The following is a 15,698-nucleotide window of genomic DNA, read 5'->3' as shown; positions in this document are numbered from 1 at the left end:
TCAGATTTGCAACTCAAACCTTGACTTTAGCACTGATGAGTCGTGACTTTACCTTTACTTGAGCCTTTGAATTTGAAAATCCTTGTTCCCACCACCCAAGCACACACAGATTAAAAAGTATATACTTGAGAAATTGTGCCACATATCAGTTCATTTTCCTTGATTTTCTGAATCAGCTTACAGTAACATTATTTATTACAGGCATGTTGATACTTAATTCCCCAGATCAACTTAATTTGAAACAATCCAACAGCATCCAATCAAGTTGCAGGAGGAGTTGCATTAGGAACTAATGTTACGTTATTGAGGGCCAGTTTGAAAAAGAAATGATACCAGAGATATTCTCATTCACATGCAAAAATTATGCACTGCTCAACAGTTATTGCAAAATGTATTGTAGAATATACAGAATACGTATTGCTGAATGCAAAACATGCAGGTCTTTGTTCAACATATGAAGCTGCCCAAAAACCAGCAAGCTGAGGCTAATATTAACATAGTTAGCGAGGTAATACGCAGCTAACATTGGCTTAAAAGCTTATTTGTGTGAAGACTTGAGACTGACTTGTGACTTGTAAAACAATGACTTTGTCGTACCTCTGGTTACACCATGAAGAATTTTTTTAACTTTGTGAATAAACATTGCCTTGATTTGTTGATTATTTAAATTTACACGTATTTATTCATGGGCTTTGGTCTTTAATTAGCACTGGGTTTTAGGACAAACCTCTAGATAGCAACATTTATTTTATAGAGGAAGAGAAAATTTCTAAGATTAGATTAAATAGATTAGTTAAAGGAAAGTAGTTGAACTGGTTGTCAAATAAAACTTAATTAAAACAAAGCCCTGCAAAATATATTTTTCCACTTTATTTGAAGTAATCAAACATCCAAAGAAAAAACTAGAAAATATTTATTTTTAAAGTGCACCACTCATGTATCTTCCCTGCTGTCATGCTGAGGGAGTTTTTCCCCATGTCTGAGCCAGTATGGCTCCCAGTCTCTCCAGTGTCTCTTTATATGTTGAACCCTGTTAGAGAAAAGAGTGCCGTCTGCAGACAGCAGCATGGATCATCCTCTAAATGTGAAAAATGAGTGGCGACCGTAGTGCCTGACTAAATATGTTTTAACCTTGGACCTGGTGTCCTGCCTTTGCGCACTCACACACACACACACACACACACACACACACACATGCAGACATACAGCACATGTTTGAATACTAGATGGATAACATGCAGACACATTAACAGCTGTGCAACTGTAATTAAGTTGAAGAACAGACTCTCGCATTCATATACTTGCACCATATTAAAGCTTGAAATATATGTTGTCCGCTGCACATCGACACACACACATACACACCTGTGCTGTGCCCACCATGTGTTTTTAGCATAGGGCTATTTGTCATGTCAGGCTCAGGTGGTCTCTGTCCTCCCATTTAGGGAGCTCAGGGATAAAAGTGATGTATTACATACCATTTTACACACACACACACACACACACACACACATATGTGCACATACAGAAAATGTAATATTTGAACACACACAAACAGAAATACAGGCTTGCTAACAGCTGCGCTTACAGACAAACGCACACACACACACAGCTGTTTGAGACACAGTAATGCGCACACACTTACACACACTGTGTGAAGCTGAAGAATGGAAGCAAAGTGGTTCAGCCTTACAAGGGCTCACAGTCTTATTAACAGGACCTCCCGTGGCCCACACACACACACTCACTCACACACACACACACACACACACACACACACAAAAACACTCCCTCGCAGAGAAACAGACCTCAAGTTCTGTAGTTATTGCAGTTAATAAAACCCATCCTGTACTGTGGTTCCACTATTATTAACCTCGTTTATCACAGTTACACAGTTTGCCAGGCTAACTCACTCTCACACACACACACACACACACACAGAGAGAGAGAGAGAGAGAGAGAGAGAGAAAGAGATAGTTACAAAACAACAGGAGTGGAGCTTGTAAATGAGAATCAGATACTCAAGAAACTAAAATTTGTTGTTGGTTTGGGATTCGGGTAAAACCTCTGAGCCTCATTAGTGTATGACTCCAGAGTATCTGTTAAGTATGCTGTGTATCATTTTGTGTTGGCTTCAGAAAATCAATGAATACAGATAAAAAAGTACAGTGCAATTAATGCTAGCTCTGGACAGTAAAACATCTTTAGAGGATTTATTATTACAGTATTTAATAAATGTGATATTTCAGGCCAAATATAAAACCTTTATATGTAGACTGACTTTAACTTTTGCGGAAACAGAAGCAAACTGCAGCAGTGTAAATGACATTGGATGGATGCTTATTTGACCATTTCGGGATTTGTCACATCTCTAAATCTGGGGGCATTAACGTTAATAAAGTACACTAAAGTGGCATTAAAGTCTTAAGAAGTTGCTGGGGTTTGCAGACTTCCAGACAAAAGTCTTTCGGCTGATCCACAGTGACCATTAGGATTATCAGTTTGAAGGTTTTTCAGGACACATTTCCGGATTTGTGGAAGAAAACACTGCTGACACATTAGGCCTCAAGAGACGCCAACAAAAAATTTGGATCCAAAGACTGAGCCCTCTAATTTTTGTGTAGCAGCAATACAGACTTTAAATGCAACAAGTCTCTGGAGGTTGAAGAGAACAGGGCATAAAGAGACATAAAGAGCTGATTATTATGCAAACTACCAGGTTTTGTTTCAATATTTTGGGGGAAACATATTCAACAGGAGTTTTAAAGGCCCTCACCACAAAATTTCAAGCATCAAACACTTCATTTCCTCCATTCTGGAGAATTTTTATGAACCAATTTATGCCTTTTCTGCATCAAAGGCGCATGTCCTGAATATTTATGGGGATATTTGCGCTGCATCACCCCCAACTTTGTTCTACAATCACAGCATTCAGCTGAAATTACCAGGAATTTAGCTCACTATATTAATAAGTAAATAGTGAAGCAAGCTTGGTCTCTGAAAGCAAAAAGGCAGAGATATAAACTCTGAATCATTGATGGTGCAAAAAGTGTCCCATGACAAAATATTCAAACAGAAAGGTGCAAATAACAAAAACACAAAACAGCACATAAAAAGGTAACGCCTGCGTAACTTAGAACATGTCAGAAACACTTAAAAATGTGCTGGGAAAATCGCACCCACATATCCCCAAAATGCTACAATAGCAATTAGTTTGTTAATCGATTAACCAATCAATAGAAAATTAACGTCCCACAAATCTGATTTATCTAAATGCATTTATCAAGAAAAAATAGTGATAAAAAAACAGTTTTTTAGTCATTTAGTCATAATAGTCATCAGTCACAACCACAAACAGAATTTATTATTAAGTATTGGCCAATCGTTGGATTTCTAGTTGCAGAAGCCCACGTCCACAAATGTTAATCAAACTCTGCTCAGTCAAAATGAAAAACACAGAATCAAGAAATCTTCATTGACATTTCTCTCCACCAACTAAATAGTAAGAACTGTGCCAGTCGTCCGACACTTTTCTCCAGAGCATGATATCTTTGAAAGTTCTGCTTAGACTGTCATGAGATTTGTTCCATATATTGTTATTAAATATTCAATGTCCCAAGAAAACAATTTGTTAGAATTTTTTTTAACCCCCTCACCTTAAGTCTAGTTTCACCATCTGCACAAATCTTCCCCTTTTGCCAACAGTTCGATCCATGACAAGGTATCACAACAATAAAGGGCCAGATTTCCTTGATTTGTTTCTGTGTATTCATGATCTCAACAGTAAGGATCCTAATGTTTCTGATGAGCCCTGATCTTTCTTCCATCACTGACAACAGGCAAAAACGTTGACATGCAGAAAGATTGCTGGATTGCTGCAGGAACATAAGTGCTCTCCTGAGTCCTTCCATTTAAAGAGGAAAGAGGGAGCAGAGGAAAGAGGGATGTGAGGTGGAAGGAGTGGATGTAGAGAGGATGGATGAGGTAGAAAGGAGAGAGAGAGCGAGGCGCTGGTTGATTGACACAAAGGGAGAGGAAAAGGGCAGAAAACTCTCCAGGGAGGTATACTCTCACAGAAGGAGCTGCAGCGTGAAACCTGTTTCACACACACACACACACACACACACACATACGCCGCTACCGAACATGCAGGCACCCACGCAATCACCCACTCAATCAGCCGCACAAGCACTCAAAGACCAATTGATGCACACAAACACACACGGGCCTCTGCCAGCTGGTGGAGGCATGGCGTCAGATTGGACCCAGGTGGCATCATTCAGTACCGCACACAGACTGTGTACATGCATGTACTACACACAGAAACACACACACATGCAGGCAGACAGGCACACATAAATATAGCCTCGATACACACACAAACTAAAGCTCAGCAGGTCTGTCCTTGAAGCTTTAAGGTGTGTGGACATTTTTCTTTGCTGGACTCTTTCTTTGGCCCATTGCCTCACCCTCCTCCATCCTCTTCCGGTCCTCCCATCATCCTCTTTTCTACCGCCAGTTTGGCTGCCACTTCAAGAAAGCCATTCCTTGTGTTTTGTTGGGTTTTTTTAATCTCCTTTCACTGTATCTGGCACAAAAAAGCAAGAGGACATGAATGACTAACGAAGGGAAGATGGCAAAAAAAAAATAGCGCGAGATGACAGTGCTAACTGACCATTTGGCTGTTTGCTCAGTCTTTGTGCTCTCAGCGATGAGCCTATTGTTGAGATTTGGCTCTGCTCCTTTCAGAACCCCAAGGAAGAGCGTCCTTTTGGAGCTGCTGTAGTTTAGCAAACATGAAAAAAAATTGGACTAAGCAGCGCAATTCTGATCAGCCATCAGGCCAAGATTTGTTTGCCCCTGCAAACTGAGATTCAGCCTTGTAAATTATTGATCTTGGACCAAATTCAGCCTGTTCTGGCTGCCGGCGACAGAACACTGTAACAGGATTAAAGATTGTGGTTTCTAATTTAAGGTTCCCTGTCCGAATGTGGAAAACAGGATTTGCACAGTGTTCTATATTAATAATTAGAAGTGCATTTACCAAAAAGTGTCCTTCCGTGTGTCTAAGTTCTTGTGTAACTCACAGATGACTGCATTTTGAGGTCAGGAGTTCAACTTCAAGTGCAAATCTGTTTGCACCAAAGAACATTCAGTCAGTAGCACTTAATTTACACTGAATAGCACATTTTGTATTATTAAGAGCAATGCACTGTGACTGCCAAGGGCTCATCTCCCTCTAGCCCTAACTTTCTCAGTCAACTCTCTAGTGATTAAATGACAGAACAGTTACATAACTGCAGCACAAAAGTTTGGTCTAATGGTGGTTAAACAAGGTTGAAAAGGTCACAGTTTCATTGAATTTTTTTCCCTTTCGTTAAATTTCTTTTTTTCTGAAAAAATGATGTTAAGAAAGAGGTAAAAAAAAAAAAAAAAAATCTGTAATGTAACATTTAGAACTATGTATCACAAGAAAATGAGACCTGCCTGTTGTGCCCTCTTCATCATCATACAGTTGCAAACTTGTTATCTGTGTGGTCAGCTCTCTGTTAACGTATCATCAAGATAGCTTACCTGCCAATGCTAATATCAAGATATTGTTGACATACAACTAAAAAACCCAACACAGCACGTCATTTAAAAAAAAGTTCTGGGATCGCTCTTTTATGGAGTGCTAGGATGAAGCGCTTGGTGGAAAACCCGGCATCTCACACAGAAGCTAAACGGCGCCCTAGGTGTCGTTATAGTGACACCGGGGACATTGAGCAAGCAGCGTATTCTGACACCCTGCAAGCAAAACCAGGCTGCAGTGGCTAAAGCGGTTCCCATAACCTTATAGATAAAGGCACCTTTGATGAGCCTTCACTGAGTAGTTTATGTTAATCAAAGATGCAAAGCAGCCCAAATTTAAATTGTCTGCTTTTCTTTTGTTTCCCCGCCCAGATACCTTTGCCAGTAAGGTCGCAGCTACCCAGGATCAGTATGCAGATGCATCGATTGGTAATGTGACAGGCTCAAATGCTGTCAATGTTTTCCTAGGCATTGGGGTAAGTCCAGCGCATTTAAACATTGATTGGTTGATTCATAGCTGGTGTAAAGGAAGTGGTGCTACCATAGAAGTAATATCTATTGTGTATTTGTTATCTTTGAGGCTTCCACTGTTAAAAACATTCACGTTATTCAGTTTAATTCTGCTGATGCTTGACAGGTGGCGTGGTCCATTGCTGCCATCTTCCACAGCAGCAAGGGGCGTGAGTTCAAGGTGGATCCGGGCACACTGGCGTTCTCTGTCACGCTCTTCACCATCTTTGCCTTTATCGCCGTCGCCACGCTGATGTACCGGCGGCGGCCAGAGATCGGTGGAGAGCTGGGAGGGCCCCGGACGTCGAAGGTTCTTACCACCATGCTGTTCATCAGCCTGTGGCTCCTCTACATCCTCTTTTCCTCACTGGAGGCCTACTGCCACATCCAGGGCTTCTAATGCGACAAGAGATGACGAAGGGAACGGTGGGACAGAAGGAGATCATGGAAGAAGAAACCAAGGGGAGGTGGATGAAAGGATGGATTTGGAAATGAAGGCTGTCTCATTGATCTATCACTCCCTCCCTTTACGCAATAGATTGAATGACGGATGAATGGATGGATGTACAGATGAAGAAATGGAGGACGCATTTAAAAACAGGATTGAAGGAAATACAGATGCATGGAAGGACGACGACAAAGAGGAAAATCATAGAATCTAGAGTGATAGCTCAGAAGTTGGAACTGAGGAATACATTTTTTGTCTTGATCTATAAATCCAAACCAATCAAGTTGTCTTAAACCCATCCGTGTTTTAACTACATGATACTAATCCCCAAACAGCGTGTCCCAGCTGGTTCAACCATACAGAAATCAAAGTTCTCACCAAACAACGAGGCTATAACGGACCGACACACCACCAAAGCTCAAAGGATATGTGGCTTCAACAACAGCAATCCCATGAATCCCCCTTCAGTCGGAGCAGTGCGACGCCCACGTCCAGCTACAGTAACAGGCACGAGTGAGACAGAATAACTATCAGCTTGTACATGCATGACCAGACGATACTGAAACCACAATCAGAAGAAACCGGATGTATTGCCACAACTGTTTAATGACAACAAACTGTGTGCGTGCTGGTGTGTGACTGTGTGTTCGTGCTTGTGTATTGTGGGAAGATGGTCAAGTACTGTGAAAAAAAAAAAGCCTCTCGTTTTGCTGTCGCTGTGTGAGACGGAATATGCTTTCGTATTCGAGGTCTTTTTCGACTCCCACTCTCCCAGCCTGTAGAAACGCTGAGCGAGACTCTTATACGTGAGGGCGCGTTCAATGAAATGAAACGATTTGAACATCACTGAGGTGAGAAATGTAAATACAAAGAGCTGAACGTACATTGCAGCTCCACTATTTTCCTTCTGAATGTCTCGGTTACGTCATGCGCTCCTGAACGGGCCCTCTTTCTGTTGCTTTATACAATAGGTGTAAATGATTTAAGGTCTAATTTGAATCAAGAAGGGGTTAGCGTGCTTTTACCTTTAATAAGGCCACGTCAAAATGGCCACTCTACCGTTTAAAACTGTTAGAGATTATCATTGCATAAATATCTAGGTTAATCTTGTGTGTTTTTGTTTTGTTTTTTTAAAGCTGTGGAATTCCGTTACCGGGTTTTCCACTGATGAGATTACCACCAATATGTGTCAATCTTAACATTGCAATAGACTTTGAAAACGTAGGTACCGCCCTCTGTGAAACCTCATTGGTTGTCTGTTTCCTAACTGCCTCTGTCGATGTTTTTCTCACTTTGACGCCGCTCTCCTGTAGGTTCACTCATTATCCCTGTGTGTCTTAAGCACCTCCCCTTGGCTGGTCAGTGGACCAATCAAAATCCTCAAGGGCTTTGTAAGAAACAACCACTAATCCCTGACCCTAACCCTTGATTTCTAATTCTTCACATAGATTTGTCTCTAGGGGGCGAGTTAACAGGGATTTGTATTCTTTAACATCACACACCAACTGCTCAGAAGTGAGGACTTCCGTCCAGTGTGGCTTTAAAAGCAAAAAAAAACAGACAACATGACAGCTTCATTTAGTGCAAACATTGTCAAAACAAGTATCCAGACTTACCTAAATCTTAGCAAGGCGACCCGATGATCCAAAGTACTCCATCAGACGAGGCCTCCAACTTTCTTGGAGTCTTTCCCAGTTTATTACAAAGACCGCCTATAAATTGTGGTCAGCCTTATTCCAAATTAAACCATCCATTCAATTTTCTTTCCTGGGCCGCCTCCACTCTGCTTCTTAAATATACTACCCTTCAGGCCATGTGGATGATGAAGGCCTTAACCCAGAGGAAGCAATGAACATCCGACTTTATTGTTTCTTTATTCAAGGGCAAGTGTTTGTTCTTGACTGAAGACCCAAAGTTGAATCAACGTGATTCACTGCTTCAACCGGCCTTGGACATAAACCATTGGAACTTCACACTCAGCAGCCAGTTTTCAGTCTTAACATAGGAGCCATTACATGAAGGAATAGTTCAAGAAAAGTATTTGCTGCTGGCGTTGAAGTAGGATTACTAACCGATTTGAATACTGTAGGGGCATCTTGCATAGGGCACATTGGATCTCAGACAGCCAGACTCTGTTTAGCAACCTCACAGAGATTTGGAGACAATTGTTCAGATTTTTTATGCCCTATATCTTTGGCCACGCCACCCACAAAAACTGGGAGCTGTATCACAAAGTGAGTTCAGGTTAGTCAATCTTTCACTGGCGTCTCTGGATAACCAAGTTGCTTAGTCAAGGTGGAGTTTATAACCATTACACACAACATTAACAGATTAAAAGAAGCATGTTTAATATGGCATGATATACTTTATATAGCATCATCATCTGATTGGGTATGCAAAATGATTTTCTACCTATGATTTCACCTAGGTTCAGCAACGAAAACAAAGTGCAAAGCATGACCAATTACTACTGTGAATCAGGATAAGACATATATTAAACTTTTAGCACTATTTTTGGAAATTGTTTCGTCAACTTACTTCCAGCTTTAAGTCAAAGTCCTGTTGTAAAACCAGAGTAAATGTTTCCTTTCTTTCGGATGTAAACATAATTATAGGAAGCAAAGTAATTCTTCTGGTGTGCAAACATGTTTCTCTGTGCTCATTATCACTTGTGTCTTTATGTTTTTTTTAGTCTATTTAAGGCGCCTGTAGGAGTGACGACTATGTTTGTTCAGTTGATGCTCATTAGTTGTGCAGCATAAGCTACCATGTCTGATCTAGCCAAATCAAAAGTGAACTATTCCTAATACCAGAACGCCTCAGTGAAGCCCAAAGTGTAACTGACTGCTCTCACTTTATGATACAGGCAATAATGGGTTCTATAATCGAGTTAATTGTAGCTGATTTCATTGGTTTGAAGTACAACAAAGCACATTGTCTCAGCCCTCTTTAAAATGAATTTTGAGCTTGAATTTGACCGAAAGTCTGTGCGCATGCATTTAGAATATTGTGGCGATGGCTTAAAAGGCAGCTGAGTGTTTTGAAAACTCTAGGTTTGCTGTTTCAGGACACAATCTACAAAACAGGATCACAAGCAATGGCCAAGCTTCTTTGAAAACCCTTGCCGAGTGCTGGGCTAGCTAGTTAAACAGTAAACATTAAACTGCAGAAGTAACAGACACTAACTGGCTGGGAATTTTCTTTCATGATTCAGTCATATGCAAACAAGATAAACTATATCCTTAGAATACTTCTATGTGTATTTTTGGCCAAACGGGGAGAAAAACATAAAAGTGGCTTAAAATCCTGTCCTCTAATATGTGTAGAATATAAATCTTTCATCCTAACTCGACTGTCAGAGAGGTTTACACTTCAGACTGTTAACTCTTTTACTCCAAAACCACAGAGATCTCAACATTCACGCAACTTTCTGTATAAGTAGGCGCTCTAAAAGTCCATAGTTTGTTGAATGGCGCTATATGCATCTGAATTGGCCAGAACTTTCCTGCTGATGTTGTGTTTTTTTTACTCGATGTATAATATAATAAGTAGTATTTTAAATGTCATCTGTAAAGTAAGTAGTCTGGCCTAGATGTAATCCATTTAAAACTTGGCAAAAAATATTGTCACAGACAGCTTTCAACCCCTTTGAGAGAGTGTAGCTGAGCAGAGCCCTGGATTGGATGAGTTTGGCAAATTCACGATATTTTGAGGAGAACTTTCATTAAAAATACATAAAGGTTCCAGGTTTTGTAATGTGGCATATGTTACTGATTCACATGATGATTCACCTGGAATAGAGAACCACTCCAGAATGAAAATTTCAATAGGTAATGCAGCACAGAGGTCCGGAACAAGTCTTGTATACCGAAATCCTGGGAATTTTGGTATTGTCAGCGCCCATGTTGCACAATTTGGGAGGAACTTAACAATAAAACATTTGCGTCAACATTGCAACCCAATTACCAGAAAAAAAATGTAGCGTTGTACCACAAATATGGTACATTTGCACATTATTTTGTTACAGACGTGTTGCACTGGTGTTGGGTTTCGGCAAGTAAACCCCTCGGTTATGCTAAAGAAAAGACTAACGTTTCGGCTTTTAATACCCACTTTTGGGGGCACAATTCCTGCAGGTAAAGCAACAATGTCTCGGTAAAAAACAACTGCTTTTGCAGCACTATCTGTGCTGGAAAAGTAGTGACAGGTTGCTTTGAAACACCATGTTTGGTGCCTGAAAAGTAGCTGGAAACACAGAAATTACATTCTTAATCATAACCACTTTTGTTGTTTGTTGGTCTCGAACAGTAGTCTGCAGGTTATATATTATGTCCGTTTAGAAACGTTTATTTGCTACATATGAAACATGCAAGTAAAAGTATTTGTGGTTTGCAGAAACAATGACAACGTTTTCTTCTGGCGACTGAGCTAAACAGTGACTCACACCTTTGACAACTTCTTGCATTTGCCAAACTCTGCACAATGCATGGCTCTCAATTAGAGTAGCTGTTCTCTTGTGAAGGCCTTGGAGTGGCAGTTTACCCCTGTTTTGCCAAAGGGAAATCTTTCTATCAGAAACTTAGTATTTGCAGTCCAACCTGTGAGGGGTTTTCTAACCAATGGATCTTTCTTAAAACACCAAATATTATTCATGTTTCATTAACACTTTGAAAGGGGACTTGATGTTGTTTTAACCTAACCAGAATCTTTCTATTTAAATTTGTATGCATTTGTCTCTTCACTGGCATGGAGCTTAAGGTTTATACACTGTAAAAAGTTATGCTAGCTTGTGCAAAAAAAAAAGAGAAAAAAAAGAAGTAACATTGTGGAAGCTGTTTGCATCACTTTTTGAGTAACTACAACAAGGTGTAAATTATCTTTGATATCGCTAAATCATGTTGGATTTACTTAAAACGTGCCTGCTGCCTAATTTGTCAGAGTGAACTTACGCAGGAATGAAAAGCTTGCTGTAATGTAGTTGTTTGCATCAAATTAGTTTTGCTGCACAAACTTTTCCAGAAGCTAACATTTTTCATTGATGAGAAGTTAGTTATTTTGCTATGCCAGCTTCATTGCACCGCCTCTCTCAGTGTATCTACCTTGACTTAAAAGCTAGTCTGACGTGAAGCTAATGGCAGATTAACGACAGCTGTTCAAAGCACCACATGGTTTGGACCAAGGCAGGAAGCTAAACCCGGCTAACGAAATATTAGCTGCAACTACCAAGCTTGATTACCTGCCACCTGCTTAGGCGGTATCTAATATTTCTGAAATTTCACTGGGGTATTATTATTGGTTATGCACCTACTCCACTCCCTGACCAGTAAATTTGCTACTTTCCGTTAGCACTCTTAGTTTTTTTAGACTAATAAATACACAATAGAAACTCACAACATGTAATATTCCCACACCTGTTCTTCTTATTGTACAGAAATACAGCTGTACATCTTTTAAGTATAGCCAAACCATCTTGGTTATTCTTGTTAGTCAGTTAGTTAGTAAGTCCACTGACATTCATTCACAGGCTCCATTTTGGTTGAAATAAATCCTTAATTCACTGGTTTAGATGTAAAAAATAAATGCATGCTGTTACTCCCATAGTCTCTGCCTGCTGGCCGCTGGCTGTTTACAGTCCTATAACTTCTCCCTCCAATACTAGGTGTGATGGCATCTTTCAGCTCGGCTGCCTGTTTCACAAGAAGAGAATGCTTACTGAGCTCTGGTGGTGCATGCTGTGCACTACATACAATGAGTTTAATAGCAAGAGGAGCACCTGTGACGGTATTGAATATTATTCTGTTGGGATTTCTAAATACTTAAATATTTCTTATTACATAACGTAATACCGTGATACCACCCAATCCTATTACCCACCTCTAGCTCCCTGCCTTGGTTCGGACCTTTGAGGTTTGAAGGGTCAAAGGTTAGCCAGGCCACCGCTGTAAATATAACACTAAGAGCAAGCTAGGAGTAGAAAAATGAGCTACAGTAGACATTTTTTATTCTTGGGGTTTGAAGAAGTGGGCAGGGTTTTAAATGAAGGAAAAGCATTGCACTGGTTCTTGTCGCTTATGTGAGACGGCTACTACGTTGTTCCGTCGAAAACACTAACAGAGTTGCTTCTGATGTGAACAACAGATTTTGTTTTTGACTGATGTACACGATAATAATGTTGTACCTGGTGTAAAAAAAAAAAAAATACAACAGTGGTGAATCAGTTGTGAACCATTTACGATGTTGCTTCTGATGTAAAGATCGATCGTGCATTTTTCTTTGCGTCGTTCACTTAATAACTGACCGTCTGTCTGACAGACTGAGGAATAAATGAATGCAACACCAAACAGACAGACGAACGAAAGTAAGGACAAACACCCCTGCTGGTACAAATCTGAGCAGTGTCATGCTGAAACGCAGCTTCAGCGATTAATGTACTGTTGGGAAAAACATTACCAGAGCTATTCTCTACCCTTAAAGTAACATTTACAAGGATGATGATAAAAGAGGAAGGAGGAGATGGAAGACAAGGAGGATGAAGATGAACATAAAAGAAAAAAACATGAAGTTACAGCCATACATTGATTTCTGGGCCAGTGAGATTGAAATGGACTTCTCCTGCCCAGCATGTGTATTGTTATAGTGTCTATCTGTCCCTCTGTGTCTCTTCGCCCTCTTTCTGTCTTTGCTGCCGAAGCAACCAAAACTGGCGGCGATCCTTTCGTTCTGTCTTTTCTCCCCTTTCCTCCCAAATTCCCTTTTTACCCTCCGTCTCCCTATGCCATGTTTTCCATATTTTGGAATGTCAATGTGCTACTTGTTGACACTGTGCATGAATGATAACATGTCTGTATATAGTTATAGAGAATCGTATCCCATTCCCCTGGTGTTGACAAAAAATGGTTTGAATGTTGTACAGATTCTGGTTTTCTGTTCATCTTTTATTCTGTTCATTTTTTTAAATGTACGTAGAGCTTAAAAACAGTATGTTTTTAATTTAAACAAAGACGTAACTTGCACATTGATTAATTAACTAAGGGTTGTTGTTTTTTTTGTTAAAAAGGCAATATCTGCTGTTATTGAATGAGAGATGAGATCTTAAAGGAGTTATGTATCTTAAATAAATAATCTATACGGGAGTTGCATGGATTATTTGTACAAAAAAAAAAGACACTGCTTGCTACTTCTAATACCGTGACTGTATTCTCTGACAGAGGGCGAGGAATACTGTATGTACATCTAAAGGTTATTTTGTCATTAAAGAAATAATAATAATAATAATAATATTGTGTATATACTGTACAGTGTTATAAGTGAGGTGGACGACGTGGCCATCATGCTAACCGTAGAGAATTAATTCATATTTATTTAAAGGAAAACACTCACTACACTCAAGAATGACATATATTGCCTTTTTGGGGAAGTTGCTACAAGTTTCTTGCTCTTTCTTCTTTTATGGCTGGTTTATCCGTCTTTTTTTCCATCAATATCTCTCCCTGTGGTCTTATTTTTTAAACTGGAGGAACGGTTTCTATTTCAGACGGGCTTTTGGTTCTGAGTCTCTTTCCGTCTGTCTGGCTGCTTATCCCGCTGACTCAACAGTATCTGCTTGTATTCACCTGTTTTCTTGCGTGCGTATCCATCTATAGTTGACTACAATATATCTGCCCATGTCCCCATCTGTCTCTCAAAGGATCATTTGTCTCTACTTGACACACCATCTGTCTGATTCAGAGCCGTCTGTCATTTCTCTCGCTCGCTAAATCCATCTCTTTTCATCTTCCTTTCCTTAATCCCTCTTTTGCTTTTTCCACCTCCACACTTACTTCCCCTCACATCCACCCTTTTCTTTCTTTCTCTTCGCTCTCATGGGATGTACTTTCATGTTTGTCAGTTTGATTTGGTGTGTTTTTTTTTAAACTGAACAGTAACCGCAACAGTTATAATGTTGGTAATAATGAAGATAATATTTTTCTTTCTTTCTTTTTTTGTTTGTTGTTTTTGCCGCTGTCCTCTGTGTGTGCGTGCGTGTGTTTTAATTTAGTTTATTTCTATTAATTTTTTTTGTTGAACACCAACTGATCGGAGGAAAGTTGTTGTATGTGTGTTGCCACTAACTGTGACTGCTCTCCATGGTACTTCTGATAAAACCAATAAAAGTTTGGGATACCCTGTTTCAGAGACCCTGCGAGTCCACTGCCTTTCTAAAGTGTGTGTGTGTGTGTGTGTGCATGTGTGTGTGTTAAATCTGTAATGCACAACTTTAATATGAAAGCTTTGTTACTATGCAAATTGCCATTAGAGCTTACATTTCCATTTAGTGGAAGTAAATGGGCATCCAGCTCTTTTGTGTGCTGCTCTCTCTCCCTCTATCTCACGCTCAGTGTCCCGAACAAACAAACATTCATTTTCTTTTATATGTTCAGACTGTCGACACTGAAAATGACATTTGTCTGAATGGCTGACATCTCATTAACTGTCATCTGACTTGTTCTGTCATTGTGTCAGAGATGGAAGCGACGACTGCATCACCGCTGATTAATTCTGCCTGTTTTTTCATGTGTTGTGAAAAAATAATGAATGTGTATTGTCCCCGATTGTGCTCCTGCTGCTGCCTTTCCCTTTAACGCACATATTCGACGATCATTCTTTGTCAGACAAAATATAAATTATTAATTTGTATTCAAAGAAAAGCTCCTTTTAACCTACCAAAGGAAAGAACATTAAAAAGAATTAAATGTTTGACTAATGGACTAATTAAATCTACTATCTACATCGCAGCAGATTTAAACGAATTGAGTACAATGAGGTTCTCGCTCTCAACAAGTGCACAGCTTTAGTTTTTAAGAGCACATGTGCACGTGTGCTTCAACTTAGCACAAATGTGTAATGTTACAGGGTGAAGGATTTGTTTATCCAGACAAACTTTACTCTTAATATTCGCTAGGGGTGTAAATCCTTTAGTATCTCACGATTCGAATCGATTTTGATTCTTGGGGTAACAATTTGATTCAGAATCGATTCTTGATTCAAAACGATTTCCAATTCAAATTCGATGACCAATTAAAAATATAGGAGGTGTAATTTCAGGATGTACTCCAGTCTGTTTTGCCAGTGGCATATTATCCTATAAAAGCAAATTATGGAGGCTATATTATATACAAGCTTTTTTGCT

At 39.7% G+C, this 15,698-nt stretch overlaps 1 protein-coding gene across 2 annotated transcripts in view; it reads left to right on the top strand.

Annotated features, from left to right (window-relative positions):
- The window catches only part of slc8a1b (solute carrier family 8 member 1b), a 189,606-nt gene extending 174,899 nt beyond the window's left edge, over nt 1-14,707 (top strand). For both annotated transcript variants that reach the window (XM_088086131.1, XM_042501705.2), the window contains exons 10-11: nt 5,944-6,047; nt 6,209-14,707. In XM_088086131.1, coding sequence (XP_087942257.1) covers nt 5,944-6,047; nt 6,209-6,481 — 377 coding nt within the window. In that variant the 3' untranslated portion in view covers nt 6,482-14,707. The remainder of the gene's footprint in view (nt 1-5,943; nt 6,048-6,208) is intronic.
- Nucleotides 14,708-15,698: the final 991 nt, after the last annotated feature.

Source organism: Plectropomus leopardus, chromosome 13 (genome assembly GCF_026936395.1).
Source record: "Plectropomus leopardus strain MGB_pleo_1.0 chromosome 13, ASM2693639v1, whole genome shotgun sequence".
NCBI classification, from domain to species: Eukaryota; Metazoa; Chordata; class Actinopteri; order Perciformes; family Serranidae; genus Plectropomus; species Plectropomus leopardus.
This window is presented reverse-complemented; position numbering and strand designations above follow the sequence as displayed.